General features: G+C 45.1%; 3 protein-coding genes across 6 annotated transcripts; 1 reads left to right on the forward strand and 2 right to left on the reverse strand.

Moving 5' to 3' along the window:
* Positions 1–4440: 4440 nt before the first annotated feature.
* LOC147219660 (major histocompatibility complex class I-related protein 1-like) lies at positions 4441–8480 on the reverse strand. 3 transcript variants are annotated; one of them, XM_086171299.1, is made up of 8 exons: positions 8326–8479; positions 7425–7691; positions 6988–7266; positions 6274–6564; positions 5896–5997; positions 5723–5749; positions 5456–5538; positions 4441–5357 (listed from the first exon to the last, which is right to left on the reverse strand). In XM_086171299.1, the coding sequence occupies exons 1-7, from the start codon at positions 8393–8395 to the stop codon at positions 5480–5482; spliced, it is 1095 nt and encodes a 364-aa protein (XP_086027425.1). In that variant the 5' UTR covers positions 8396–8479; the 3' UTR covers positions 4441–5357; positions 5456–5479. The 3 variants fall into 3 exon arrangements, with proteins under 3 accessions (XP_086027425.1, XP_086027426.1, XP_086027427.1); XM_086171300.1 differs by lacking the exon at positions 5896–5997; XM_086171301.1 differs by lacking the exons at positions 4441–5357; positions 5456–5538; positions 5723–5749; positions 5896–5997; positions 6274–6564 and having other exon boundaries at positions 6571–7266; positions 8326–8480.
* A 9343-nt stretch (positions 8481–17823) lies between these two features.
* On the forward strand, positions 17824–18756 carry LOC147219661 (proteasome subunit beta type-8-like). The gene is made up of 2 exons (XM_086171316.1): positions 17824–18164; positions 18522–18756. The coding sequence occupies exons 1-2, from the start codon at positions 17948–17950 to the stop codon at positions 18608–18610; spliced, it is 306 nt and encodes a 101-aa protein (XP_086027442.1). The 5' UTR covers positions 17824–17947; the 3' UTR covers positions 18611–18756.
* Positions 18757–20257: 1501 nt separating this feature from the next.
* On the reverse strand, positions 20258–23981 carry LOC147219662 (major histocompatibility complex class I-related protein 1-like). 2 transcript variants are annotated; one of them, XM_086171310.1, is made up of 8 exons: positions 23842–23981; positions 22943–23209; positions 22512–22790; positions 21798–22088; positions 21404–21505; positions 21240–21257; positions 20977–21059; positions 20258–20878 (listed from the first exon to the last, which is right to left on the reverse strand). In XM_086171310.1, exons 1-7 carry the CDS (start codon positions 23909–23911, stop codon positions 21001–21003), a joined length of 1086 nt encoding a protein of 361 aa, XP_086027436.1. In that variant the 5' UTR covers positions 23912–23981; the 3' UTR covers positions 20258–20878; positions 20977–21000. The 2 variants fall into 2 exon arrangements, with proteins under 2 accessions (XP_086027436.1, XP_086027437.1); XM_086171311.1 differs by lacking the exons at positions 20258–20878; positions 20977–21059; positions 21240–21257; positions 21404–21505; positions 21798–22088 and having other exon boundaries at positions 22498–22790; positions 23842–23978.
* Between the last annotated feature and the right edge of the window lie 3701 nt (positions 23982–27682).

Raw genomic sequence — 27682 nt, forward strand, 5'->3', positions numbered from 1 at the left:
GCAACTGGACGAACAGAGGTGTAACATGAGCCCTTTTGGGTTGAGTGAATACCAACCGCGCTGCAGCATTCTGTACCGTCTGCAGTGGTTTTATTGCACAAGCAGGTCGTCCAGCTAGGAGGGAATTGCAGTAGTCCAGGCGGGAGATAAACATGGCCTGAACCAGTAGCTGCGCCGACTGTTGGGTCAGGTAGGGTCTGATTTTCTGAATGTTGTACAGCCCAAATCTGCAGGTCCGGGCAGAGGATATTCTTTGGGGTGGACAGGTTCACTTTGCTCATTTTCGTCCGTGACAGGGATGCCCTCCAGCTTTTGCTCACCTGGAGTAGATCTGTCTTTACATTCTGACATTCCAAATCTCTCTCGCATTTTTAGGATGTACTTTGTCTGGTTCGTTTTGATTTCATCCCCCTTTCGTTCAAACTGTATGCCCGAAAAATATGATATTATCCCCAGATCTTTCATGTTGAACTTGGATTTCAGGTTCTCTTTAAATGTGCCGAGCACATCATTGCCGCTTGCTGCAATGATTAAATCGTCTGCCCAAATGATTACGATGATTGCGTCACCATTTTCCATCTGTTTTCTGTCCACACAGTGGTCAGAGAGATTTCTCACAAAGTTGTCTTGCTCTAAATGGTCATTTAGGAGTTCATACCACTTTCGTCCTGATTGTTTCAGGCCATAAAGAGATTTCTTTAATCTATACACCAGTTTCTCTCCTGTCTCTGACGTCTTTTCCAACCCTTCTGGTTGTTCCAAGAAAATTTCCTCATGTATCAGAGTATGTAAATATGCCGTCTTAACATCCGTCCGATGGACAACGAGGTTATTTTGCACGGCTGTCTGCATCAGTGCACGTACTGATGTGACGTTAGCTGTCGGTGCAAAGGTTTCACGTTAGTCTATGTCTTCTGCTGGATTGTAACCCTTAGCTACATATCTCGCCTTAAATATTTGTCCACCTTCAGCATTTTCTTCAAGGGCAAATACCCATTTTCCTTCAACTACTTTTCTCCCTTCAGGTAAAGTTGTCAGTTCAAATGTGTCTTTCTGTCATAGCGAGTCAATCTCTTCCCTCAAGGCACATTTCCACCCGGGTGCCAGCGGTGACTTCTTTGCTTCACTGTAAGTCTGTGGGACTCCACACACAGTCCTGTGACAATAATCAACAGTTGCATGATTTTTATCATTGCCGATATAGCCTGTCTGATCTTCTTCTTCTTTCGGCTTTTCCCGTCAGGTGTCGCCACAGCGAGTCAACTTTCTCCATCTAACCCTATTCTTTGTATCTTCCTCTCTCACACCAACTACCTTCATATCTTCTCTCACTACGTCCATAAACCTTCTCATTGGTCTTCCTCCAGACCTCTTGCCTGGCAGCTCCAATTCCATCATCCGTCTACCAATATATTCTATTGGCTATGCGGTGTGTGTGTGTGTGTGTGTGTGTGTACGTTTGTGTGTCTCTGTCAAAAAAAAAAAAACCCTCACTAATCCAAGCTTACTGTTCTGTACATTTCCTGTGCATCGTGTATTTGCAAGTGTATTTGCAGTCCCTATGTCCTCTATTGTAAGTCGCTTTGGATAAAAGCGTCTGCCAAATGCAATGTAATGTAATATAATGTAATGTAATATTCTCTATCCCTCCTCTGTACATGACCCAACCATCTCAGTCTGGCTTCTCTGACCTTCTCTCCAAAACATCTAACATGTGCTTTTCCTCTGATTGACTCATTCTAGTCCAAACATCATCGCTGGTCTCACCACTGTCTTGTACACCTTTCCTTTTATTCTGGCTGAAAGTCTTCTATCTCTTGGTACCCCTGACACTTTTCTCCACCCATTCCAACCTGCTTGGACCGTCTCTTCACCTCTTTTCCACACTCTCCGTTGCTCTGGACTGTTGACCCTAAGTACCTGAGATCCTCCAGCTTCTTGATCTCCACTCCCTCTAGCCTCACCGTTCCACCCAAGTTCCCCTCATTCACACACATATATTCTGTCTTGCTGTGACTAACTTTCATTCCTCTCCTTTCCAGAGCATACCTCCACCTCTCTAGATTTTCCTCTACCTGTTGTCTGCTCTCACTACAGATCACAATGTCATCCGCAAACATCATGGTCCATGGAAATTCCTGTCTCACCTCATCTGTCAGCCTGTCCATCACCACTGCGAACAAGAAGGGGCTCAGAGCTGATCCCTGATGGAGTCCCACCTCCACCTTGAACTTCTCTGTTACCCCTACAGCACACCGTACCAGTGTCTCACAGCGAGCATACATGTCCTGCACCAGTCTAACATACTTCTCTGCCACTCCAGACTTCCTCATACAATACCAGAGCTCCTCTCTCGGCACCCTGTCATATGCTTTTTCTACCAATATGGTCTGTCTGATAATCCTCTCAATACTTCGGAGCGACCTTTTCTCGTCTAGGATAGCGACCGCTTTGACTATGTCTGGGTTTTATGTCTGACCTCGTCTCTTTTTCACTTTGAACATTGTCTGCTGTTTGGTCGTCATGTGACACGTCTGCGTTAGCGCTCTCATCCTCATTGTGCTTCTGGTTGTCTGTTTTATTTTCACTTTATGACACATCAGTTCTGGTTTCATCTGTAGATTCTGTGCCTTCATATCCCTGGATTTCTGTCTCATAATCATCAGGCGATGATGTTTCACGTCTTACGGCCTTTTCCCTTAGAAGAGACTGAAAAGCATTTCCTGTGTATTCTGTCCCGTTGTCTGACCTGATACATTTGACACTACCATACACTGCGCTGTCAGCAAGGGACTTCTCTGTTGCTAATGACGCTTCACTCTTGTATTTGAGAAAATATACAAATACTGCCCCCGAATAATCGTCCGCGACTGACATGACGTACTTATGCCCGTCTTGACCGGCCGGTTCAATCGGGCCTGATAAGTCTGTGTGTACCATTTTTAGGGGTGCATCAGCTTGCCTGTTTCTGCCATTTGTGAATTTTCCCTCCGTGCACACGTTCCAGTCCACCTTGGTCTGACCTGTGAGCTTCATACCCTCTGCTAAGTTTGGTCATTTTAATACATCTTTTACATTGCGGTGTCCCATAATCTCATGCCATGTTTTGACATCACAAGTTAAGCTTACTTTATCCCTGGACATCATGTCATTTACTGTATCATCATGCAGTTTTTGATCATCTCTTATGTCGTAGAATCTGTCACGTTCCTCGATGCTGAAAACTGTCCCTTCTTTGGTTATGAGTCTGTTCTCTCCTTCTTTGAATATCACGCTGGCTCCATCGGCTGTGGCTGCAGTCACTGATATGAAGTCCTGAGGATATGATGGGATGAACAAGGCTCCCCTTCAGGTTACCAGGACAGGCTTTCCTTCAATGTCCTGGAGTAACACTTCTGCGTCACCTCTTTTTCACGCCACGTTGTTCCTTCTGGTCCCGTCTTCTGGCTCCATGTAATGTTTGTTTGGGTTGAAAAACTCGTCGAATCTCGTGAATGTGTCTTTTTGTGTTACGATGTGTGATGTAGCGCCACGGTCTACCATCGGTCCATTTTCTCCGAGGGACTTTTTGACCGACCTTGAATACAAAAATGTGCTCGTCTTCCTCACCTTTGTATTGGATGTCTGTGTTTTGTCTGACCGAGTCTTCTTTGGGCTTGGATTTTCTTCTGCAAGTGTCATCGGTGTGGGTTGTGCTTCTGTGATTGCTGCACCATTTTGGCACTGATTTTTGGAGACAAGCTTCAGCCACATGGCCACGGTTTCCACATCCACAGCAGGTCACCGTTGACATGTCCACTTTCATTACATTGTCTGATTTGGGTTTGCTGTGAACCTTTTCAGTCTCTTCGTAACTTCTTAGTTTACTCTTGAACTGGATAAACGTCATTTCTTCACCGCTCTGTGTTACGTGAATGACGAAGGCCTTGTATGGTTCTGGAAGTCCTCTCATAACCACAGCGATCATCGGCTCATCACCTGTTTTGTGTTTCTCAGAGCGGTTACCGCCTTTTCTGCTCTGATCACGGAATCTGTTACTGTTTCGTCGGGCTCCTTCTTGAGTGAGCAAAGTTCGTTGCGCAGGGAAATAATTCGGGGCTTACCCTGGCTGGCGTCGTGATCCCGTCATATTTTCGAAGCTTTTCGACCGTCATCTGCGGCTTCCCTCATTACCGATGATTGACTTTTATCGTCGAGGAGCCGGATAAGCTCAGCGTAGCATTCTGCATTTTTATCTGGGTCGGGCTCAACAGTTGAAAGTATCGTGTCTCTCAAACAGTCGAGCCGCATGTGTTCCAGAAACTTTACGTCCCAAAGCTCGTAGTTGTTTTCGTCTCCGTCTAAAACCAAACGTTGTCATCTTCCTCCTTTTGTTCGTAGTCTGGGCCCATAACCTGCTGCGTTTACGTTTGCGGCTTCTTCGCTTTCGATATTTCAGGAGGAATACACAAGTTTGCCTTGTTGGAATTGTCTTTTATTTTCTTCTTCACGGCTCCGGAGATCAACAGGGGTCGGCCATGAGACATACAGTATACAATACAGAGTGAGGGAAAACTAAATGTAAAAAATTGAGGTAAAAACTGACGTCAAATTAGCTGAAGTCACCAAAAAAACTAAACCAAGTCTCAAACCTTGTCATAAAGTGTCGTACATTTCCTGTGAGCAAATACAACATATATTAATATGTAAACTAAAATGTAAACTCAAATAAAACTAATGAGATCACATATCTCAACAGCCGGTGTTGTTCTGATGTCATGTGTCGCCGTCTCAGTCAGGAAGCATCTTTCAATTGCGAGTTGGAGCGAGAAGCGTGGGTGAAATCTCAGTCAAAAAACGCAAAGTATCTCCCGCCGAGCCGCAAAGCACGGCGGCTTTGAGTCCATAGAAAATAAAACACACTTCAATATCAGCATCAACAATCACGGTGAAATCCAAAAAGTATTTCTGTTCAAGAGGAGGAATATACAACTGGAAATTCATTGACCAAAGTGGATGTGTGGATGAATAAACGGTGTGTGTGTGTGTGTGTGTGTGTGAAAGCCGCCACCAGGTATTATCAGAGTAGACACAGAGCAGTGGTGTTGCACTCAGAGCCAGATCTCAGGATGAATTGTGAACGTGTTGCTGAGAAACATCTTCCAGTGAAGCTGAGCAGGTCATGGATGGAAGGTCTGTCAGTTCAAATCCTGCTTTTATGGAGTAAAATCCTTTTTAAATACACTTTTACAGCCGGTCGTCTTCAGCAATCCAATGTTAAACTAAAAGCTAGATGTTCAACTCCCGATTCCAAATTTCCAGCAGGACTGAAGACGACATCTCCTTTCTTCGGCCACTTCCACAATTCATCTGGAAGCCTGAGGAGACACAAAGAACAAAAAGACATCAACCAGCAGACAAAAGAAAACCCACGTCTCCAAGAAACCCTGGAAGGCGGCTTTCAGGAGGAACTCACTGTGTGCAGCGCTGGGTTTGTCCCTCAGGACGAGGAGGAGGAGTCGCCATTGAGTTTCTCCAAAACGTCTGCGCTAGTGGAAGCTGGAAGGTCAGAAACACACAATTATCACCGGTCCTGATCCAAACTACAACTAAGTGTCAGCAGGAAACACTTCTTTGGTGGTTTCACAGAGGTTCAGGTGAACGTGCTCCACCAGGGACGAAGACTGAGGAGCAACTCCATCCTGCTGATTCAGAGAATCGAACGAAAACGGCTTTTACTTACGAGACGGAGGAGCTTTGCTGAAATACACTGAAATACAAAGACAAGAGAAATAATTCAGCTTTGCCAGAATAGTTTGCAGACAATGTGTCTCAGAGCCTCACACTGGGACAGAGATGTTTGCAGTGAAGAAGCAGCGACTCAAAGTCAAACATCTCTGTGTGGAGGTCTCTCACCAGACTTCTTCTTGTAGAAGACGTATCCGACGGCAACCAGGACGAGCAGAGAGACAACAATCAGTGTCACAATGACAGCGGTGACGATGTTGCCGTTCTTTGCTGTCGAGCAAAACACAACACAAATAGTCACCATCTGCGCGCACACACACACACACACACACACACACACACACACACACACACACACACACACGATAGATCCATCTTTCACAGACTGCAGTTGTTAAAGTCTGACTGATCCCGACTTGAATTCTTCAGCAGGAAGAAAAAGCACGAGGTACAACAGAAACGGGAGCTTCATCTCTGAATGTCTGGACGCCGACGGGAAACCAAAGGTCCGTTTCCCACCTTCATCCCCTGTGAGTCCAGTCTTACCGTTGCTCCTGATGGCGTTTCTGTCCAGGACGGTGACCACGTCCTTCTCGACACCGGAGAGCTGAAACACACACTGGTACTTCCTCAGATCTTCGGTCTCGTCCGGGAGCTTCAGGTCGGCGCTCATCTGGAAGGTTCCGTCGGCGTTGGGGAGGATCTCTCCAGACTCCTGAGGGACCTTCTGTCCGTCCTTCCTCCAGAACAGCACGGCTTCCCTGGGGAAGAAACCCGTGGCGTGGCAGCTGACCGGAGAGGAGGGCGTCTTCTGGAGGAGAGACACTCCGGGAAGGTCTGGAGCGTCAAGAGAAACACAGGAGAGTTTCACAAAGGAAGGAAGAGAGAAAGACTCACGGACGGGACGGAGATGAAGAGAACGTGGAGGAAAAGAGGGAAGATACAAGATGGTGTGAAGGGATGGAGAGAAGCCAGACCTTCTTCTGCTGCGGACAAATAGGACTGGAATCTAAACTGGCAATATAGAAGAATGAAATCAGCTAGAAAGCAGAAAGAACCCAAGAATCTGCATCCACTGAACAAAGAAGGAAAGAACATTGATTGATTGATTGATTGATTCGGGTTCATTGACAAGAGCAACTATTTTCATGGAAGTCACAAATTCATTTCCTCAAATTCAGCAAGAAAACAAGCAAAGGTTTGAAATGAAACAGAAACACTGTTGTGTTTATGAAACGACGTCAGGTCATGTGATTCTACCTGTTCTCAGCAGGGAGCTCCTCCCGTAGTTTAGATACTTCTTCAGCCACTCAGGACAATACTGGGTGTAGTACTGCTTCTGGTTTTCATTTAAGGCCCTGTTATTGTCCAACTTCTGTTTGGTGATGAAAGCCTGTGGTCTCGGAGCGATCCATGTCAGTGTCTTCAGGTCAAATGATATGAAATCTTCTCCATCATAAGAGAACTGATTAAATCCATTCACTTCTCCAGTCTCATCGTTCCACTCACAGCCGTACATCCTCTGGTAGATGTGGACTCCTGAGAGAGAGACAGAAGCTGCAGTGAACCAGAGTGAGATCTCAGCACAGTCTGCTGCGTTTATTATGGGATGGACATCAACTCGGTGTCACTGGTGTGTGTGTGTGTGTGTGTGTGTGTGTGTGTGTGTGTGTGTGTGTGTGTGTGTGTGAACAAACCTCCAGTCTGGTTGAAACGCTTCTTTGCAGTTTCAATGTTGCCTTTGTTGACCTGCTGTTCCCCCAGTAAGCCTTGGGTCTGGCTCTCCCAGTACTTTGGATAATCTGCTGAGACTTTGTCCATCCAGTCCTGTTTGGGTTCTGCTCTCTTGGTGTTGCTGTCTTGGTGAACCATCAGAACTTCATCCACCAAACCCACAGCTACAAACTCTGGGAAGTTCGGGACTTGAGAGGATGCCGTGTAGAAATACTTCAGGGAGTGAATCACTGTAAGAGATATTTCATCCAGCGATTACATTTTGTGATGAACACTTCTATAAACAGCTTTAAGCAGTTCCTCAAAGATGTCAAAAAGTGCATCACAGACACGTCCTGGTCATTTCTGCTGAGCAGTCAGTGAATGATGGAACTTTTCTTAACAAAACTTTGAATTTATCAGAAAAGCAGTCCAACATTCAGACAGAAATACTGCAAGTCAATCTCAAAGTGAAGGATTATTTCCAGGTGGAGGGAATATTAGCTTTTCAATACTGTCTCGGGTTCAGCTTGAAAAAGTCATTATTCAAATTTCAACGAACAAAACTCCACGATTTATTGGATAAAACTGATTTTATTTCGCCATTTTCCCTGAAGTTCATTCTTCATCGTGTATTTCCTGGATCTCTTCTTCTGCTTTCTCTTTAGCTTTGGAATGATCTTGAAGCCCAAACAATGTACATATTTGGTCTCATCTCCTCTGAACTCTCACTCAGAACTAATAACTACAGTTTCCATCAGATTATAAAAGTGCAGAGTTTAGAAGAAACACTGAAGACGATCTTTGGACCAAAATAACATGAGTCGCTGCGTCAGACTCGTAGAGTCAAACCTTAGAAAAAGCTCTTCAGGCGAAATGACTTACCAGCCGTCACGCTGGACGTTCCCATGACAACCGCAACAAGTAGAAAGACGTTCATTGTCGCCGGTCGCATCTTCAGGTCTGCAGATCCTTCAGACGTTCACGGATTGTTGGACCTTCAAGGTGGAAGATCAAGTCCTGAATGAAGGATCGGGTGGGAGGAGGATGGAATAGACCACCGTCTGAGCCAATGAGAATTCAGATTTGGCGGCGACGTCACGAGTCACCAGGCAAACCGAAATTCTGCGGCTCAAAGCGAAAGTAGAAAAACGACGCAGTTGTTTTTATCCACTTTATGAGGCGATTTCAAGACAAATACGATCCTTTTCCAGTTTCTCGACTTCTTTTTGTTGCGCAGTCATATTGTAGCTTACCGATCAAAGTTTAAAAGTATATATGTTCTTTAAGGTTATTAAACTGTTTCCACAAATATTTTCTGCGAGTCTCATTAATATTTGAAAGAAAACGAGTCTTTATTCTTCACTGAATTTGTGTCACAATTTGTGAATTTGCCTGATTACCTGGAAATCTTAAAATGCAGAGGCTGGAACAGAAACCACTGTCGGTTCCAGCCTCTGTAACCGAACTAATCGATCAAAGTTTCACTTATGTTCTGTCAGGAAACGGATTAATTTTTTGGGAGATTACAGTTCTTACAAGATTACAAGAAGTTTGTGGCGCTGCAGTGGAACTATTCGTGTTCTTCTGGTCTTTATGAAAATATCAAAATATCACCGTCAAACATGAAAACCGAGCGAGTTTCCAGAGACGGGGCCAAAGGTTGGAGCAGTGCGCCCCCTAGTGGACGCCAGCGGAACTGCAGCCGTTTCTCACAGGAACTGCGAAGCCCAAACATTGAGGAAGAAAATGGATTTGATCACATTTGTCCACAACCACACTGTCTGCCTGGAAAACAAAGATGGTATCTCTGCACTTTAAGTGTTTGCACAAACACTTTCATGCGGATCTCATTGCTATTTGAAAGAAAACATGTGTCTTCCCTATGATTGAATTTCCAGAGTGTGTGTTTGTGCATCAGCCTCTGACAGATGATATCATGATCAGTGTCAAATATCTCAACCAGTTCCAAATGAATTTGTGTCAGGTTGTCGGTCTCAGCAGGTTCATCAGCTGGAGTGAACGTGAAACCAAAGAAGTGAAGATGCGGTCGGTGCATTCATTCAAATCAAGCAAGGATGAAAAAAGCATAAGATCGAATTTATTGATTCCCATCGGCGAAATTCTTTGTCACAGCAGCGAAATAGTTATAGCGTCACTAAATATGAACCTAAATTAAGTAGAGAGAATATTAGAAGACAATTAGAAAACAGCAAAGACATCCACAAATAAACAGACAGCAGAGATAAGAATGGACAACAGGATGGAATAATATAAAATAGACAATAAGGGTGAAAAATAGACAACCAAAAGTAAACGACAACATAAAGAGAGTGACGATAGCAATGACAAGATTAAGATAAATAAAGAGAAACAGGCAGGATGCGAGTGGGCTGAGACCAACAAGGATAAAACAGACAGCAGAGTGAGGGCACGACCTGTGAGTGGGAGAGGTCGTGAGGTCGCGGCAGCACAGACGCTCCTCCGAACGGTCAGAGTTGTGTGTTTTTTGATGGCCGTGGGCACAAAGGAGCGTCTGAAGCGTCCAGTTCTGCACCGGCGTGAGATGAACCGTTGGCTGAAATGTCAGCTGGAATGTGTGAAGGTGCATTGAAGGACTGACGGTGCAAAAACGTGCTTGCAGGAACCCGGTCTTTACTGTAGTGAGTTATAAATGTCGGGGTTTATGTCGATGCTTGTTTTCTGTGTGATTTTGGGGTGGTGGGAATTTTGAGGGTGTGGTTTGGGGTGTAAGGAATTCTGTTTTTTTTGTTTTTTTTTACCTGGAATTGAGCGGGAACAGTTCGTTGTATTGCAGACTTGTGTGGCGTGACTGTGGCCAACAACAGCTATTGCTTATGAAACGGACGTTGTCCATGTTTCGGGAGGAATACAGGAGTTTGCCTTGTTTGAATCGTCTTTTTTTTTCTTCTCCACGGCTCCGGGAATCAACGTCTGTTAGCCATGGGACATATACAATACAGAGTGAGGGAAAACTAAATGAAAAAAAATGACGTAAAAACTGACGTCAAATTAGCTGAACAGCCGCCAAAAACTAAAACAAGTGTCAAACCTTGTTATCAAGTGTCATACATTTCCTGAGAGCAAATATAACGTGTCTTAATATGTAAACTAAAATGTAAACTCAAATAAAACTAATGAGATCACCTATCTCAACAGCCCCTCTTGATCTGAACATCCAAAATTTTTAGGACTTTTTAATTTCCAAAGAACCACTTCTTAAATTTTGCAATCTCAACCTTCGTCATGGGTTTTGTTAAGATGTCTGCCAACATGTCCTCTGATGGACAACAGACAAGATTTACTTTACCCTCACTGAGCGCTTGACGAATGAAATGATATTTTACATCAATGTGTTTTGACCTCTGTCCGTTCACAGGATTCTCACTCAGTGCGACGGCCCCCCGATCGTCTCCGTAGATTGTTGTGCGACTGTACATTTTGTTGTCCGTGCAGTTTGACAGTTGAGACAGGTACGTGTTTTCTTGCGCGGCTGCGGCTCGACCGATGTATTCGGCCTGTTTCTTTGACTTCCATGCAATGGCTGGGCCTTGTTTTGTTAAACTGAAACAGTAACCTGCAGTGCTACGTCTCTCTTCTCCAGATGATGCCCAGTCTGAATCGCTGAAAGCTGTCAGGTTCAAATCCTCCTCATTTGTCTTGAAACTCAGCTCATAATCAGCTGTCCCCTTCAAATACCTCAGAACATGTTATGCAGCGACTAAGTTTTCTCCTTTTGCCATGACCAGAGTCTGTGATAGTTTGCTTACTATCCAACTGATATCAGGTGCAAGTCATGGCACAAACCAGACTGCTTACAATCTCACGATATCACATTACATTACATTACATTACATTACATTACATTGCATTTGGCAGACGCTTTTATCCAAAGCGACTTACAATAGAGGACATAGGGACTGCAAATACATTTGCAAATACACGATGCACAGGAAATATACAGAACAGTAAGCTTGGGTTCGTGAGGGTTTTTTTTTTTTTTTTGGACAGAGACACACAAACATACACACACACACACACACTGCATAGCCTAACTTGCTGCCAACCTGATCTGGCGCATCAGTGCAGTAAAAAGTCCTGAAAGAGAAATGTTTTTACCTGTTTCTTGAAGGTTGAGAGAGATGATGCTAGTCTTGTTGCTTCCGGAAGTTTGTTCCACCACTGAGGTAGTAGAACTGAGAACAGTTTTGCCTGAGATCGCTTAGAGCGAGCAAAAGGTACTGCTAATAGGTTTGTATTAGAGGAACGCAGCTCTCTGCCGGGAACATAAGGTCTTATCATTTGGGTCAGATATGCTGGACCTGTTCCTGAGGTGGTTTTGAAGGCCAGGGTCAGGACCTTGTGCTTGATCCTGGCAGCTACTGGTAGCCGGTGCAACTGGACGAACAGAGGTGTAACATGAGCCCTTTTGGGTTGAGTGAATACCAACCGCGCTGCAGCATTCTGTACCGTCTGCAGTGGTTTTATTGCACAAGCAGGTCGTCCAGCTAGGAGGGAATTGCAGTAGTCCAGGCGGGAGATAAACATGGCCTGAACCAGTAGCTGCGCCGACTGTTGGGTCAGGTAGGGTTTAATTATCTGAATGTTGTACAGCCCAAATCTGCAGGTCCGGGCAGAGGATATTCTTTGGGGTGGACAGGTTCACTTTGCTCATTTTCGTCCGTGACAGGGATGCCCTCCAGCTTTTGCTCACCTGGAGTAGATCTGTCTTTACATTCTGACATTCCAAATCTCTCTCGCATTTTTAGGATGTACTTTGTCTGGTTCGTTTTGATTTCATCCCCCTTTTGTTCAAACTGTATGCCCGAAAAATATGATATTATCCCCAGATCTTTCATGTTGAACTTGGATTTCAGGTTCTCTTTAAATGTGCCGAGCACATCATTGCCGCTTGCTGCAATGATTAAATCGTCTGCCCAAATGATTACGATGATTGCGTCACCATTTTCCATCTGTTTTCTGTCCACACAGTGGTCAGAGAGATTTCTCACAAAGTTGTCTTGCTCTAAATGGTCATTTAGGAGTTCATACCACTTTCGTCCTGATTGTTTCAGGCCATAAAGAGATTTCTTTAATCTATACACCAGTTTCTCTCCTGTCTCTGACGTCTTTTCCAACCCTTCTGGTTGTTCCAAGAAAATTTCCTCATGTATCAGAGTATGTAAATATGCCGTCTTAACATCCGTCCGATGGACAACGAGGTTATTTTGCACGGCTGTCTGCATCAGTGCACGTACTGATGTGATGTTAGCTGTCGGTGCAAAGGTTCACGTTAGTCTATGTCTTCTGTTGGATTGTAACCCTTAGCTACATATCTCGCCTTAAATATTTGTCCACCTTCAGCATTTTCTTCAAGGGCAAATACCCATTTTCCTTCAACTACTTTTCTCCCTTCAGGTAAAGTTGTCAGTTCAAATGTGTCTTTCTGTCATAGCGAGTCAATCTCTTCCCTCAAGGCACATTTCCACCCGGGTGCCAGCGGTGACTTCTTTGCTTCACTGTAAGTCTGTGGGACTCCACACACAGTCCTGTGACAATAATCAACAGTTGCATGATTTTTATCATTGCCAATATAGCCTGTCTGATCTTCTTCTTCTTTCGGCTTTTCCCGTCAGGTGTCGCCACAGCGAGTCAACTTTCTCCATCTAACCCTATTCTTTGTATCTTCCTCTCTCACACCAACTACCTTCATATCTTCTCTCACTACGTCCATAAACCTTCTCATTGGTCTTCCTCCAGACCTCTTGCCTGGCAGCTCCAATTCCAGCATCCGTCTACCAATATATTCTATTGGCTATGCGGTGTGTGTGTGTGTGTGTGTGTGTGTGTGTGTGTGTGTGTGTGTGTGTGTGTACATTTGTGTGTCTCTGTCAAAAAAAAAAAAAAAACCTCACTAATCCAAGCTTACTGTTCTGTACATTTCCTGTGCATCGTGTATTTGCAAGTGTATTTGCAGTCCCTATGTCCTCTATTGTAAGTCGCTTTGGATAAAAGCGTCTGCCAAATGCAATGTAATGTAATGTAATGTAATGTAATATTCTCTATCCCTCCTCTGTACATGACCCAACCATCTCAGTCTGGCTTCTCTGACCTTCTCTCCAAAACATCTAACATGTGCTTTTCCTCTGATTGACTCATTCTAGTCCAAACATCATCGCTGGTCTCACCACTGTCTTGTACACCTTTCCTTTTATTCTGGCTGAAAGTCTTCTATCTCTTGGTACCCCTGACACTTTTCTCCACCCATTCCAACCTGCTTGGACCCGTCTCTTCACCTCTTTCCCGCACTCTCCGTTGCTCTGGACTGTTGACCCTAAGTACCTGAAATCCTCCAGCTTCTTGATCTCCACTCCCTGTAGCCTCACCGTTCCACCCGAGTTCCTCTCATTCACACACATATATTCTGTCTTGCTGTGACTAACTTTCATTCCTCTCCTTTCCAGAGCATACCTCCACCTCTCTAGATTTTCCTCTACCTGTTGTCTGCTCTCACTACAGATCACAATGTCATCCGCAAACATCATGGTCCATGGAAATTCCTGTCTCACCTCATCTGTCAGCCTGTCCATCACCACTGCGAACAAGAAGGGGCTCAGAGCTGATCCCTGATGGAGTCCCACCTCCACCTTGAACTTCTCTGTTACCCCTACAGCACACCGTACCAGTATCTCACAGCGAGCATACATGTCCTGCACCAGTCTAACATACTTCTCTGTCACTCCAGACGTCCTCATACAATACCAGAGCTCCTCTCTCGGCACCCTGTCATATGCTTTTTCTACCAATATGGTCTGTCTGATAATCCTCTCAATACTTCGGAGCGACCTTTTCTCGTCTAGGATAGCGACCGCTTTGACTATGTCTGGGTTTTATGTCTGACCTCGTCTCTTTTTCACTTTGAACATTGTCTGCTGTTTGGTCGTCATGTGACACATCTGCGTTAGCGCTGTCATCCTCATTGTGCTTCTGGTTGTCTGTTTTATTTTCACTTTGTGACACATCAGTTCTGGTTTCACCTGTAGATTCTGTGCCTTCATATCCCTGGATTTCTGTCTCATAATCATCAGGGGATGATGTTTCACGTCTTACGGCCTTTTCCCTTAGAAGAGACTGAAAAGCATTTCCTGTGTATTCTGTCCCGTTGTCTGACCTGATACATTTGACACCACCATACACTGCGCTGTCAGCAAGGGACTTCTCTGTTGCTAATGACGCTTCACTCTTGTATTTGAGAAAATATACAAATACTGCCCCGAATAATCGTCCGCGACTGACATGACGTACTTATGCCCGTCTTGACCGGCCGGTTCAATCGGGCCTGATAAGTCTGTGTGTACCATTTTTAGGGGTGCATCAGCTTGCCTGTTTCTGCCATTTGTGAATTTTCCCTCCGTGCACACGTTCCAGTCCACCTTGGTCTGACCTGTGAGCTTCATACCCTCTGCTAAGTTTGGTCATTTTAATACATCTTTTACATTGCGGTGTCCCATAATCTCATGCCATGTTTTGACATCACAAGTTAAGCTTACTTTATCCCTGGACATCATGTCATTTACTGTATCATCGTGCAGTTTTTGATCATCTCTTATGTCGTAGAATCTGTCACGTTCCTCGATGCTGAAAACTGTCCCTTCTTTGGTTATGAGTCTGTTCTCTCCTTCTTTGAATATCACGCTGGCTCCATCGGCTGTGGCTGCAGTCACTGATATGAAGTCCTGAGGATATGATGGGATGAACAAGGCTCCCCTTCAGGTTACCAGGACAGGCTTTCCTTCAATGTCCTGGAGTAACACTTCTGCGTCACCTCTTTTTCACGCCACGTTGTTCCTTCTGGTCCCGTCTTCTGGCTCCATGTAATGTTTGTTTGAGTTGAAAAACTCGTCGAATCTCGTGAATGTGTCTTTTTGTGTTACGATGTGTGATGTAGCGCCACGGTCTACCATCGGTCCATTTTCTCCGAGGGACTTTTTGACCGACCTTGAATACAAAAATGTGCTCGTCTTCCTCACCTTTGTATTGGATGTCTGTGTTTTGTTTGACCGAGTCTTCTTTGGGCTTGGATTTTCTTCTGCAAGTGTCATCGGTGTGGGTTGTGCTTCTGTGATTGCTGCACCATTTTGGCACTGATTTTTGGAGACAAGCTTCGGCCACATGGCCACGGTTTCCACATCCACAGCAGGTCACCGTTGACATGTCCACTTTCATTACATTGTCTGATTTGGGTTTGCTGTGAACCTTTTCAGTCTCTTCGTAACTTCTTAGTTTACTCTTGAACTGGATAAACGTCATTTCTTCACCGCTCTGTGTTACGTGAATGACGAAGGCCTTGTATGGTTCTGGAAGTCCTCTCATAACCACAGCGATCATCGGCTCATCACCTGTTTTGTGTTCCTCAGAGCGGTTACCGCCTTTTCTGCTCTGATCACGGAATCTGTTACTGTTTCGTCGGGCTCCTTCTTGAGTGAGCAAAGTTCGTGGCGCAGGGAAATAATTCGGGGCTTACCCTGGCTGGCGTCGTGATCCCGTCATATTTTCGAAGCTTTTCGACCGTCATCTGCGGCTTCCCTCATTACCGATGATAGACTTTTATCGTCGAGGAGCCGGATAAGCTCAGCGTAGCGTTCTGCATTTTTATCTGGGTTGGGCTCAACAGTTGAAAGTATCGTGTCTCTCAAACAGTCGAGCCGCATGTGTTCCAGAAACTTTACGTCCCAAAGCTCGTAGTTGTTTTCGTCTCCGTCTAAAACCAAACGTTGCCATCTTCCTCCTTTTGTTCGTAGTCTGGGCCCATAACCTGCTGCGTTTACGTTTGCGGCTTCTTCGCTTTCGATATTTCAGGAGGAATACACAAGTTTGCCTTGTTGGAATTGTCTTTTATTTTCTTCTTCACGGCTCAGGAGATCAACGGGGGTCGGCCATGAGACATATACAATACAGAGTGAGGTAAAACTAAAGGTAAAAAATTGAGGTAAAAACTGACGTCAAATTAGCTGAAGTCGCCAAAAAAACTAAACCAAGTCTCAAACCTTGTCATAACGTGTCATACATTTCCTGTGAGCAAATACAACATATATTAATATGTAAACTAAAATGTAAACTCAAATAAAACTAATGAGATCACATATCTCAACAGCCGGTGTTGTTCTGATGTCATGTGTCGCCGTCTCAGTCAGGAAGCATCTTTCAATTGCTAGTTGGAGCGAGAAGCGTGGGTGAAATCTCAGTCAAAAAACGCAAAGTATCTCCCGCCGAGCCGCAAAGCACGGCGGCTTTGAGTCCATAGAAAATAAAACACACTTCAATATCAGCATCAACAATCACGGTGAAATCCAAAAAGTATTTCTGTTCAAGAGGAGGAATATGGAACTGGAAATCTAGTAACCAAATTGGATGTGTGGATGAATAAACGGTGTGTGTGTGTGTGTGTGTCTGTGTGTGTGTGTGTGTGTGTGTGTGTGTGTGTGTGTGAAAGCCACCACCAGGTATTATCAGAGTAGACACAGAGCAGTGGTGTTGCACTCAGAGCCAGATCTCAGGATGAATTGTGAACGTGTTGCTGAGAAACATCTTCCAGTGAAGCTGAGCAGGTCATGGATGGAAGGTCTGTCAGTTCAAATCCTGCTTTTATGGAGTAAAATCCTTTTTAAATACACTTTTACAGCCGGTCGTCTTCAGCAATCCAATGTTGAAGAAAAATCTAGATGTTCAACTCCCGATTCCAAATTTCCAGCAGGACTGAAGACGACCTCAACTTTCTTCGGTCTCTTCCGAAATTCATCTGGAAGCCTGAGGAGACACAAAGAACAAAAAGACATCAAACAGCAGACAAAAGAAAACCCACGTCTCCAAGAAACCCTGGAAGGCGGCTTTCAGGAGGAACTCACTGTGTGCAGCGCTGGGTTTGTCCCTCAGGACGAGGAGGAGGATTGGAATTGAGTTTCTCCAAAACATCTGCGCTGCTGGAAGCTGGAAGGTCAGAAACACACAATTATCAGCGGTCCTGATCCAAACTACAACTAAGTGTCAGCAGGAAACACTTCTTTGGTGGTTTCACAGAGGTTCAGGTGAACATGCTCCACCAGGGACGAAGACTGAGGAGCAACTCCATCCTGCTGATTCAGAGAATCGAAAACGGCTTTTACTTACGAGACGGAGGAGCTTTGGCTGAAATACAAAGAGAAGAGAAATAATTCAGCTTTGCCAGAATAGTTTGCAGACAATGTGTCTCAGAGCCTCACACTGGGACAGAGATGTTTGCAGTGAAGAAGCAGCGAGACAAAGTCAAACATCTCTGTGTGGAGGTCTCTCACCAGACTTCTTCTTGTAGAAGACGTATCCGACGGCAACCAGGACGAGCAGAGCGACAACAATCAGTGTCACAATGACAGCGGTGACGATGTTGCCGTTCTTTGCTGTCGAGCAAAACACAACACAAATAGTCTGACAAGGACTGACAGTGCAAAAAATGTGCTTGCAGGGACCCGGCCTGTACTATGTGGATGATTCTGGAACGCGTCTGTCCGGCCGGATGTTCTCTACCGGCTGCGGGAACAGCTACGTCTACGGCGTGGTGGACAGCGGCTACAGGGAAGACATGAGTGTGGAGGAGGCGTACGACCTGGGCCGACGGGGCATCGCTCACGCTACGCACCGGGACGCTTACTCTGGAGGAGTGGTCAACAGTGAGTGAGCCGGCGTTGTTGTTCTGATTTCATGTGTCGCCGAATTAGTCAGGAAGCATCTTTCAATCGCTAGTTGTAGCGAAGAGCGTGGACCGCTGGGATGCAAGTCCCGCAAAGCACGGCGGCTTTTAGCGACGAAGGTGCGGGAATAGACCTGTCAGATTTTGTCAGAGGCGGAGGCCGAGTGGGCTCCGCCGCCGACACGCGTCCACCGCAAATGTGCAACACGTGCGCGGAAAGAAGGCCCTCTGCACCCATTCCAAGCGGCTTCTTCCCCTTGGAAATGCGTGGCGATGAACAAAACCAGGCCGCGTGTGTTCGTGTGTTCACGTCGACCTGTGTGTGTTTGCTGTGCAGTGTATCACATGCAGGAGGACGGCTGGATAAAGGTGTGTCAGGAGGACGTCTCGGAGCTGATCCACCGCTACAGGAAGGGGATGTTCTGAGGTTGAACCACTCGAGCTCAGCCGGCTGTGGAGCATTTTTAAATACTGATGTTGATTTATTTGGCTGGACTTGAATAAAAGAATAAAATGCACATTTTCAGACTTTCCTGCAGTTTTGTGGCGAATGCACCCGAGAATACCTGCATTGAGAAGGTGTCACCTGGGTGAAACGTGGGTGGGAGGCGAAAACGGTGTGATCCGTTGTGGAAATGGCGAGCCGCGTGTTTCCTTGAGTCGGAAACAAAACAGGCCGGCAAGTCGCTGGGAACCAAAGAAGGTCTGCGGAGGAACCAGCCGGGTTCGCTGCAGATCCAGAGATGAAGATTGCCATTCTACCTGGCTCCGAACACACACGCCTCCTCCCTTCCGGGCATGACGGAGTTTTAGCTCCCTGCAGAAGGAGGTCACATGACATGATGACTAAATTCCACGGCTGATCTGGAGAGACATTCGAGAAACATCGGAGTGATCGATAGGGTTATAAACTCCCGTTCTTCTTTTAGGTGGGAGTTTCTGCCCTGAACAGGGGCAAAAATTTCTCCCAAACACTGAACAGGATGAAGAAGGAAAACGTCCTGAGCGTCTTTGGGTTGATGGATCGTCATCGTCCCAGAAACTGAGGCGTCGCTAAATGTCACTGATGCTTGGCCTCGGTTTGTGATGTTCCTGAAAGAAGTACGTGGTCGTGTTCGGAGGTCTCTGGAGGTTTGACACGCCAGCGGAAAAAGACAATGAGCAGCATCAGCTGGAGCAGTGCAGGGAGCTGCAGGACAGGGTTCCACACACAGGAGCTGCATCTCATTATGGGATGCTGCAACGATGGAGGGATTCTGTTAATGCAGCTGGTCACATACTGGATGGATGGAGGGATGGATGGAGGGAGGGATGGATGGATGGAGGGAGGGATGGATGGAGGGATGGATGGATGGAGGGAGAAATTGAGGGATGGATGGAAAGAGAGATTGAGGGAGGGATGATGAATGGAGGAATGAAGTGAGAGATAGACAGAGGGATGGATGGATGGATGGATGGATCGAGAGATGGATGGAGGGATGAACAGAGGGATAATGGATGGATGAATGGATGGAGGAATAAAGGAATGGATGAAGGGAGGGATAGACGGAGGGATGGGTGGATGGATGATGGAGGGATGGAAGGAGGAATAGATGGATAGAGAGATGAAGGGAGGGATGGAGGGATGAATGGATGGATGGATGGATGGATGAATGGATGGATGGATGCCTGTTTGATAGGGAAGAAATGGTGGTATCCAGTAGCAGAAACAAATCAGCGTACTCAATTACATACAAGAGTCGACTAAAAATTAGGACATTAAGTCAGAAAACTAAATAAACCAAATGAAATAAAGAATAAGATTATATATAGACCAATGAATAGAAGAAGTGGGATCTGTTATTTCCAGATGGTTTGGTCGGCAAATACAAACTGATATACAGTATATGGTCGACATCATTCATGAAAAAACATTTATCTCTGAAATGGTGTTTAGTAAAATGGATATTATTGTCAAAACACAAAATTATGGAAATAAAAAGTGAGTTCTCATGGCTATTCAGCACACGTTATAAGTGTGTGTGTGTGTGTGTGTGTGTTGTATTACAAAATAAAACACATTTGAGATTTTGAGGGAGTTTTAGGAAATTTATTGAACTGCAAAAATCATTACATGAAGCAATGACACATCAGTGCAGCAACATTTTGATTCTGAACATTGATTTTTTTTTTTGTTCACAACAAACCCCAAGAAAGAAACCGGTTTCTAAACAGATTTTCTACCAAATAAAACACACTTTAATATCAGCATCAACAATCACGGTGAAATCCCAAAAGTATTTCTGTTCAAGCAGAGGAATATAGAACTGGAAATCCATTAACCAAATTGGATGTGTGGATGAATAAACGGTGTGTGTGTGTGTGTGTGTGTGTGTGAAAGCCGCCACCAGGTATTATCAGAGTAGACACAGAGCAGTGGTGTTGCACTCAGAGCCAGATCTCAGGATGAATTGTGAACGTGTTGCTGAGAAACATCTTCCAGTGAAGCTGAGCAGGTCATGGATGGAAGGTCTGTCAGTTCAAATCCTGTTTTTATGGAGTAAAATCCTTTTTAAATACACTTTTACAGCCGGTCGTCTTCAGCAATCCAATGTTAAACTAAAAGCTAGATGTTCAACTCCCGATTCCAAATTTCCAGCAGGACTGAAGACGACGTCTCCTTTCTTCGGCCACTTTCACAATTCATCTGGAAGCCTGAGGAGACACAAAGAACAAAAAGACATCAACTAGCAGACAAAAGAAAACCCACGTCTCCAAGGAACCCTGGAAGGCGGCTTTCAGGAGGAACTCACTGTGTGCAGCGCTGGGTTTGTCCCTCAGGACGAGGAGGAGGAGTCGCCATTGAGTTTCTCCAAAACATCTGCGCTGCTGGAAGCTGGAAGGTCAGAAACACACAATTATCACCGGTCCTGATCCAAACTACAACTAAGTGTCAGCAGGAAACACTTCTTTGGCGGTTTCACAGAGGTTCAGGTGAACATGCTCCACCAGGGACGAAGACTGAGGAGCAACTCCATCCTGCTGATTCAGAGAATCGAAAACGGCTTTTACTTACGAGACGGAGGAGCTTTGGCTGAAATACAAAGAGAAGAGAAATAATTCAGCTTTGCCAGAATAGTTTGCAGACAATGTGTCTCAGAGCCTCACACTGGGACAGAGATGTTTGCAGTGAAGAAGCGGCGAGTCAAAGTCAAACATCTGTGTGTGGAGGTCTCTCACCAGACTTCTTCTTGTAGAAGACGTATCCGACGGCAACCAGGACGAGCAGAGCGACAACAATCAGTGTCACAATGACAGCGGTGACGATGTTGCCGTTCTTTGCTGTCGAGCAAAACACAACACAAATAGTCACCATCTGCACACACACACACACACACACACACACACACACACACACACACATATACACACACACACACACACACACACAAGATAGATCCGTCTTTCACAGACTGCAGTTGTTAAAGTCTGACTGATCCTGACTTGAATTCTTCAGCAGGAAGAAAAAGCACGAGGTACGACAGAAACGGGAGCTTCATCTCTGAATGTCTGGACGCCGACGGGAAACCAAAGGTCCGTTTCCCACCTTCATCCCCTGTCAGTCCAGTCTTACCGTTGCTCCTGATGGCGTTTCTGTCCAGGACGGTGACCACGTCCTCCTTGACACCGGAGAGCTGAAACACACACTGGTACTTCCTCAGATCTTCGGTCTCGTCCGGGAGCTTCAGGTCGGCGCTCATCTGGAAGGTTCCGTCGGCGTTGGGGAGGATCTCTCCAGACTCCTGAGGGACCTTCTGTCCGTCCTTCCTCCAGAACAGCACGGCTTCCCTGGGGAAGAAACCCGTGGCGTGGCAGCTGACCGGAGAGGAGGGCGTCTTCTGGAGGAGAGACACTCCGGGAAGGTCTGGAGCGTCAAGAGAAACACAGGAGAGTTTCACAAAGGAAGGAAGAGAGAAAGACTCACGGACGGGACGGAGATGAAGAGAACGTGGAGGAAAAGAGGGAAGATACAAGATGGTGTGAAGGGATGGAGAGAAGCCAGACCTTCTTCTGCTGCGGACAAATAGGACTGGAATCTAAACTGGCAATATAGAAGAATGAAATCAGCTAGAAAGCAGAAAGAACCCAAGAATCTGCATCCACTGAACAAAGAAGGAAAGAACATTGATTGATTGATTGATTGATTCGGGTTCATTGACAAGAGGAACTATTTTCATGGAAGTCACAAATTCATTTCCTCAAATTCAGCAAGAAAACAAGCAAAGGTTTGAAATGAAACAGAAACACTGTTGTGTTTATGAAACGACGTCAGGTCATGTGATTCTACCTGTTCTCAGCAGGGAGCTCCTCCCGTAGTTTAGATACTTCTTCAGCCACTCAGGACAAACCTGGGTGTAGTAATGCTTCTGGTTTTCATTTAAGGCCTTGTCACTGTCCCACTTCTGTTTGGTGATGAAAGCCTGTGGTCTCGGAGCGATCCATGTCAGTGTCTTCAGGTCAAATGATATGAAATCTTCTCCATCATAAGAGAACTGATTAAATCCATTCACTTCTCCAGTCTCATCGTTCCACTCACAGCCGTACATCCTCTGGTAGATGTGGACTCCTGAGAGAGAGACAGAAGCTGCAGTGAACCAGAGTGAGATCTCAGCACAGTCTGCTGCGTTTATTATGGGATGGACATCAACTCGGTGTCACTGGTGTGTGTGTGTGTGTGTGTGTGTGTGTGTGTGTGTGTGTGTGTGTGTGTGAACAAACCTCCAGTCTGGTTGAAACGTGGCTTCAAGATTTCAATGTGGCTTCTGAAGAGCTGCTGGTCCTCCAGGGAGATCTTGGTCTGGCTCTCCCAGTACTCTGGATCATCTGCTGAGACTTTGTCCATCCAGTCCTGTTTGGGTTCTTCTCTCTTGGTGTTGCTGTCGAAGTGAGTAATTGGAACTTCATCCACCAAACCCACAGTCACAAACTCTGGGAAGTTCGGGACTTGAGAGGATGCCGTGTAGAAATACTTCAGGGAGTGAATCACTGTAAGAGATATTTCATCCAGTGATTACATTTTGTGATGAACACTTCCATAAACAGCTTTAAGCAGGTCCTCAAAGATGCCAAAAAGTGCATCACAGACACGTCCTGGTCATTTCTACTGAGCAGTCAGTGAATGATGGAACTTTTCTTGACAAAACTTTGAATTCATCAGAAAAGCAGTCCAACATTCAGACAGAAATACTGCAAGTCAATCTCAAAGTGAAGGATTATTTCCAGGTGGAGGGAATATTAGCTTTTCAATACTGTCTCGGGTTCAACTTTAAAAAAGTCTTTATTCAAATTTGAACGAACGAAACTCCACGATTTATTGGATAAAACTGATTTTATTTCGCCATTTTCCCCGATGTACATTCTTCATCGTGCATTTCCTGGATCTCTTCTGCTTTCTCTTTAGCTTTGGAGTGATCTTGAAGCCAAAACAATGTGAATATTTGGTCTCATCTCCTCTGAACTCTCACTCAGAACTAATAACTACAGTTTCCATCAGATTATAAAAGTGCAGTGTTTAGAAGAAACACTGAAGATGATCTTTGGACCGAAATAACATGAGTCGCTGCGTCAGACTCGTCGAGTCAAACCTTAGAAAAAGCTCTTCTGGTAAAATGACTTACCAGCCGTCACGCTGGACGTTCCCATGACAACCGCAACAAGTAGAAAGACGTTCATTGTCGCCGGTCGCATCTTCGGGTCTGCAGACCCTTCAGACGTTCGTTGTTGGACCTTCAAGGTGGAAGATCAAGTCCAGAATGAAGGATCGGATGGGAGGAGGATGGAATAAACCACCGTCTGAGCCAATGAGAATTCAGATTTGGCGGCGACGCCACGAGTCACCAGGCAAACTCAAATGCTTCGGTTCAAAGCGAAAGTAGAAAAACGACGCAGTTGTTTTTATCCACTTTATGAGGCGATTTCAAGACAAATACGATCCATTTCCAGTTTCCCGACTTCTTTTTGTTCCGCAGTCATATTATAGCTTCCGATCAAAGTTTAAAAGTATATTTGTTCTTTAAGGTTATTAAACTGTTTCCACAAATATTTTCTGCGAGTCTCATTAATATTTGAAAGAAAATGAGTCTTTATTCTTCACTGAATTTGTGTCACAATTTGTGAATTTGCCTGATTACCAGGAAATCTTAAAATGCAGAGGCTGGAACAGAAACCACTGGCGGTTCCAGCCTCTGTAACCGAACTAACCGATCAAAGTTTCACTTATGTTCTGTCAGGAAACGGATTGATTTTCTGGGAGATTACAGTTCTTAAAAGATTACAAGAAGTTTATGGCGCTGCAGTGAAACTCTTCGTGTTCTTCTGGTCTTTATGAAAATATCCAAATATCACCGTCAAACATGAAAACCGAGCGAGTTTCCAGAGACGGGGCCAAAGGCTGGAGCAGTGCGCCCCCTAGTGGACGCCAGCGGAACTGCAGCCGTTTCTCACTGGAACTGCGAAGCCCAAACATTGAGGAAGAAAATGGATTTGATCACATTTGTCCACAACCACACTGTCTGGCTGGAAAACAAAGATGGTATCGCTGCACTTAAAGTGTTTGCACAAACACTTTCATGCGGATCTCATTGCTATTTGAAAGAAAACATGTGTCTTCCTTATGATTGAATTTCCAGGGTGTGTGTTTGTGCATCAGCCTCTGACAGATGATATCATGATCAGTGTCAAATATCTCAACCAGTTCCAAATGAATTTGTGTCAGGTTGTCGGTCTCAGCAGGTTCATCAGCTGGAGTGAACGTGAAACCAAAGAAGTGAAGATGCGGTCGGTGCATTCATTCAAATCAAGCAAGGATGAAAAAAGCATAAGATCGACTTTATTGATTCCCATCGGCGAAATTCTTTGTCACAGCAGCGAAATAGTTATAGCGTCACTAAATATGAACCTAAATTAAGTAGAGAGAATATTAGAAGACAATTAGAAAACAGCAAAGACATCCACAAATAAACAGACAGCAGAGATAAGAATGGACAACAGGATGGAATGATATAAAATAGACAATAAGGGTGAAAAATAGACAACCAAAAGTAAATGACAACATAAAGAGAGTGACGATAGCAATGACAAGATTAAGATAAATAAAGAGAAACAGGCAGGATGCGAGTGGGCTGAGACCAACAAGGATAAAACAGACAGCAGAGTGAGGGCACGACCTGTGAGTGGGAGAGGTCGTGAGGTCGCGGCAGCACAGACGCTCCTCCGGACGGTCAGAGTTGTGTGTTTTTTGATGGCCGTGGGCACAAAGGAGCGTCTGAAGCGTCCAGTTCTGCACCGGCGTGAGATGAACCGTTGGCTGAAATGTCAGCTGGAATGTGTGAAGGTGCATTGAAGGACTGACGGTGCAAAAACGTGCTTGCAGGAACCCGGTCTTTACTGTAGTGAGTTATAAATGTCGGGGTTTATGTTGATGCTTGTTTTCTGTGTGATGTTGTTTTTTGTTTTTTTTTACCTGGAAATGAGCGGGAACAGTTCGTTGTATTGCAGACTTGTGTGGTGTGACTGTGGCCAACAACAGCTACTGCTTATGAAACGGACGTTGTCCATGTTTCGGGAGGAATACAGGAGTTTGCCTTGTTTGAATCGTCTTTTTTTTTTCTTCTCCACGGCTCCGGGAATCAACGTCTGTTAGCCATGGGACATATACAATACAGAGTGAGGGAAAACTAAATGAAAAAAAAATGACGTAAAAACTGACGTCAAATTAGCTGAACAGCCGCCAAAAACTAAAACAAGTGTCAAACCTTGTTATCAAGTGTCATACATTTCCTGAGAGCAAATACAACATGTCTTAATATGTAAACTCAAATAAAACTAATGAGATCACCTATCTCAACAGCCCCTCTTGATCTGAACATCCAAAAATTTCAGGACTTTTTAATTTCCAAAGAACCACTTCTTAAATTTTGCGATCTCAACCTTCGTCATGGGTTTTGTTAAGATGTCTGCCAACATGTCCTCTGATGGACAACAGACAAGATTTACTTTACCCTCACTGAGCGCTTCACGAATGAAATGATATTTTACATCAATGTGTTTTGACCTCTGTCCGTTCACAGGATTCTCACTCAGTGCGACGGCCCCCCGATCGTCTCCGTAGATTGTTGTGCGACTGTACATTTTGTTGTCCGTGCAGTTTGACAGTTGAGACAGGTACGTGTTTTCTTGCGCGGCTGCGGCTCGACCGATGTATTCGGCCTGTTTCTTTGACTTCCGTGCAATGGCTGGGCCTTGTTTTGTTAAACTGAAACAGTAACCTGCAGTGCTACGTCTCTCTTCTCCAGATGATGCCCAGTCTGAATCGCTGAAAGCTGTCAGGTTCAAATCCTCCTCATTTGTCTTGAAACTCAGCTCATAATCAGCTGTCCCCTTCAAATACCTCAGAACATGTTTTGCAGCGACTAAGTTTTCTCCTTTTGCCATGACCAGAGTCTGTGATAGTTTGCTTACTATCCAACTGATATCAGGTGCAAGTCATGGCACAAACCAGACTGCCTACAATCTCACGATATTACATTACATTACATTACATTACATTACATTACATTACATTACATTGCATTTGGCAGACGCTTTTATCCAAAGCGACTTACAATAGAGGACATAGGGACTGCAAATACACTTGCAAATACACAATGCACAGGAAATATACAGAACAGTAAGCTTGGGTTAGTGAGGGTTTTTTTTTTTTTTTTGGACAGAGACACACAAACCTACACACACACACACACACTGCATAGCCTAACTTGCTGCCAACCTGATCTGGCGCATCAGTGCAGTAAAAAGTCCTGAAAGAGAACAGTTTTTACCTGTTTCTTGAAGGTTGAGAGAGATGATGCTAGTCTTTTTGCTTCCAGAAGTTTGTTCCACCACTGAGGTAGTAGAACTGAGAACAGTTTTGCCTGAGATCGCTTAGAGCGAGCAAAAGGTACTGCTAGTAGGTTTGTATTAGAGGAACGCAGCTCTCTGCCGGGAACATAAGGTCTTATCATTTGGGTCAGATATGCTGGACCTGTTCCTGAGGTGGTTTTGAAGGCCAGGGTCAGGACCTTGTGCTTGATCCTGGCAGCTACTGGTAGCCGGTGCAACTGGACGAACAGAGGTGTAACATGAGCCCTTTTGGGTTGAGTGAATACCAACCGCGCTGCAGCATTCTGTACCGTCTGCAGTGGTTTTATTGCACAAGCAGGTCGTCCAGCTAGGAGGGAATTGCAGTAGTCCAGGCGGGAGATAAACATGGCCTGAACCAGTAGCTGCGCCGACTGTTGGGTCAGGTAGGGTCTGATTTTCTGAATGTTGTACAGCCCAAATCTGCAGGTCCGGGCAGAGGATATTCTTTGGGGTGGACAGGTTCACTTTGCTCATTTTCCTCCGTGACAGGGATGCCCTCCAGCTTTTGCTCACCTGGAGTAGATCTGTCTTTACATTCTGACATTCCAAATCTCTCTC

Source organism: Fistularia commersonii, chromosome 24, assembly GCF_037954325.1.
Source record: "Fistularia commersonii isolate RoL2024-O1a breed Wild chromosome 24, RoL_Fcom_v1.0, whole genome shotgun sequence".
Taxonomy (NCBI): Eukaryota; Metazoa; Chordata; class Actinopteri; order Syngnathiformes; family Fistulariidae; genus Fistularia; species Fistularia commersonii.

Bases quoted from the DNA above. Each gene is read 5' to 3' on its own strand.
- LOC147219660 (XM_086171299.1), bottom strand. From the start codon at position 8,395: ATGCGACCGGCGACAATGAACGTCTTTCTACTTGTTGCGGTTGTCATG. The intron at 7,692-8,325 runs GTAAGTCATTTC...TATCTCTTACAG, and splicing joins AACGTCCAGCGTGACGGCTG to TGATTCACTCCCTGAAGTAT. The intron at 5,539-5,722 runs GTAAGTAAAAGC...CTGACCTTCCAG, and splicing joins CAGCAAAGCTCCTCCGTCTC to CTTCCACTAGCGCAGACGTT.
- LOC147219661 (XM_086171316.1), top strand. From the start codon at position 17,948: ATGTGCTTGCAGGGACCCGGCCTGTACTATGTGGATGATTCTGGAACG. The intron at 18,165-18,521 runs GTGAGTGAGCCG...TTTGCTGTGCAG, and splicing joins CTCTGGAGGAGTGGTCAACA to TGTATCACATGCAGGAGGAC.
- LOC147219662 (XM_086171310.1), bottom strand. From the start codon at position 23,911: ATGCGACCGGCGACAATGAACGTCTTTCTACTTGTTGCGGTTGTCATG. The intron at 23,210-23,841 runs GTAAGTCATTTT...TATCTCTTACAG, and splicing joins AACGTCCAGCGTGACGGCTG to TGATTCACTCCCTGAAGTAT. The intron at 22,791-22,942 runs GTTTGTTCACAC...TCTCTCTCTCAG, and splicing joins ACGTTTCAACCAGACTGGAG to GAGTCCACATCTACCAGAGG.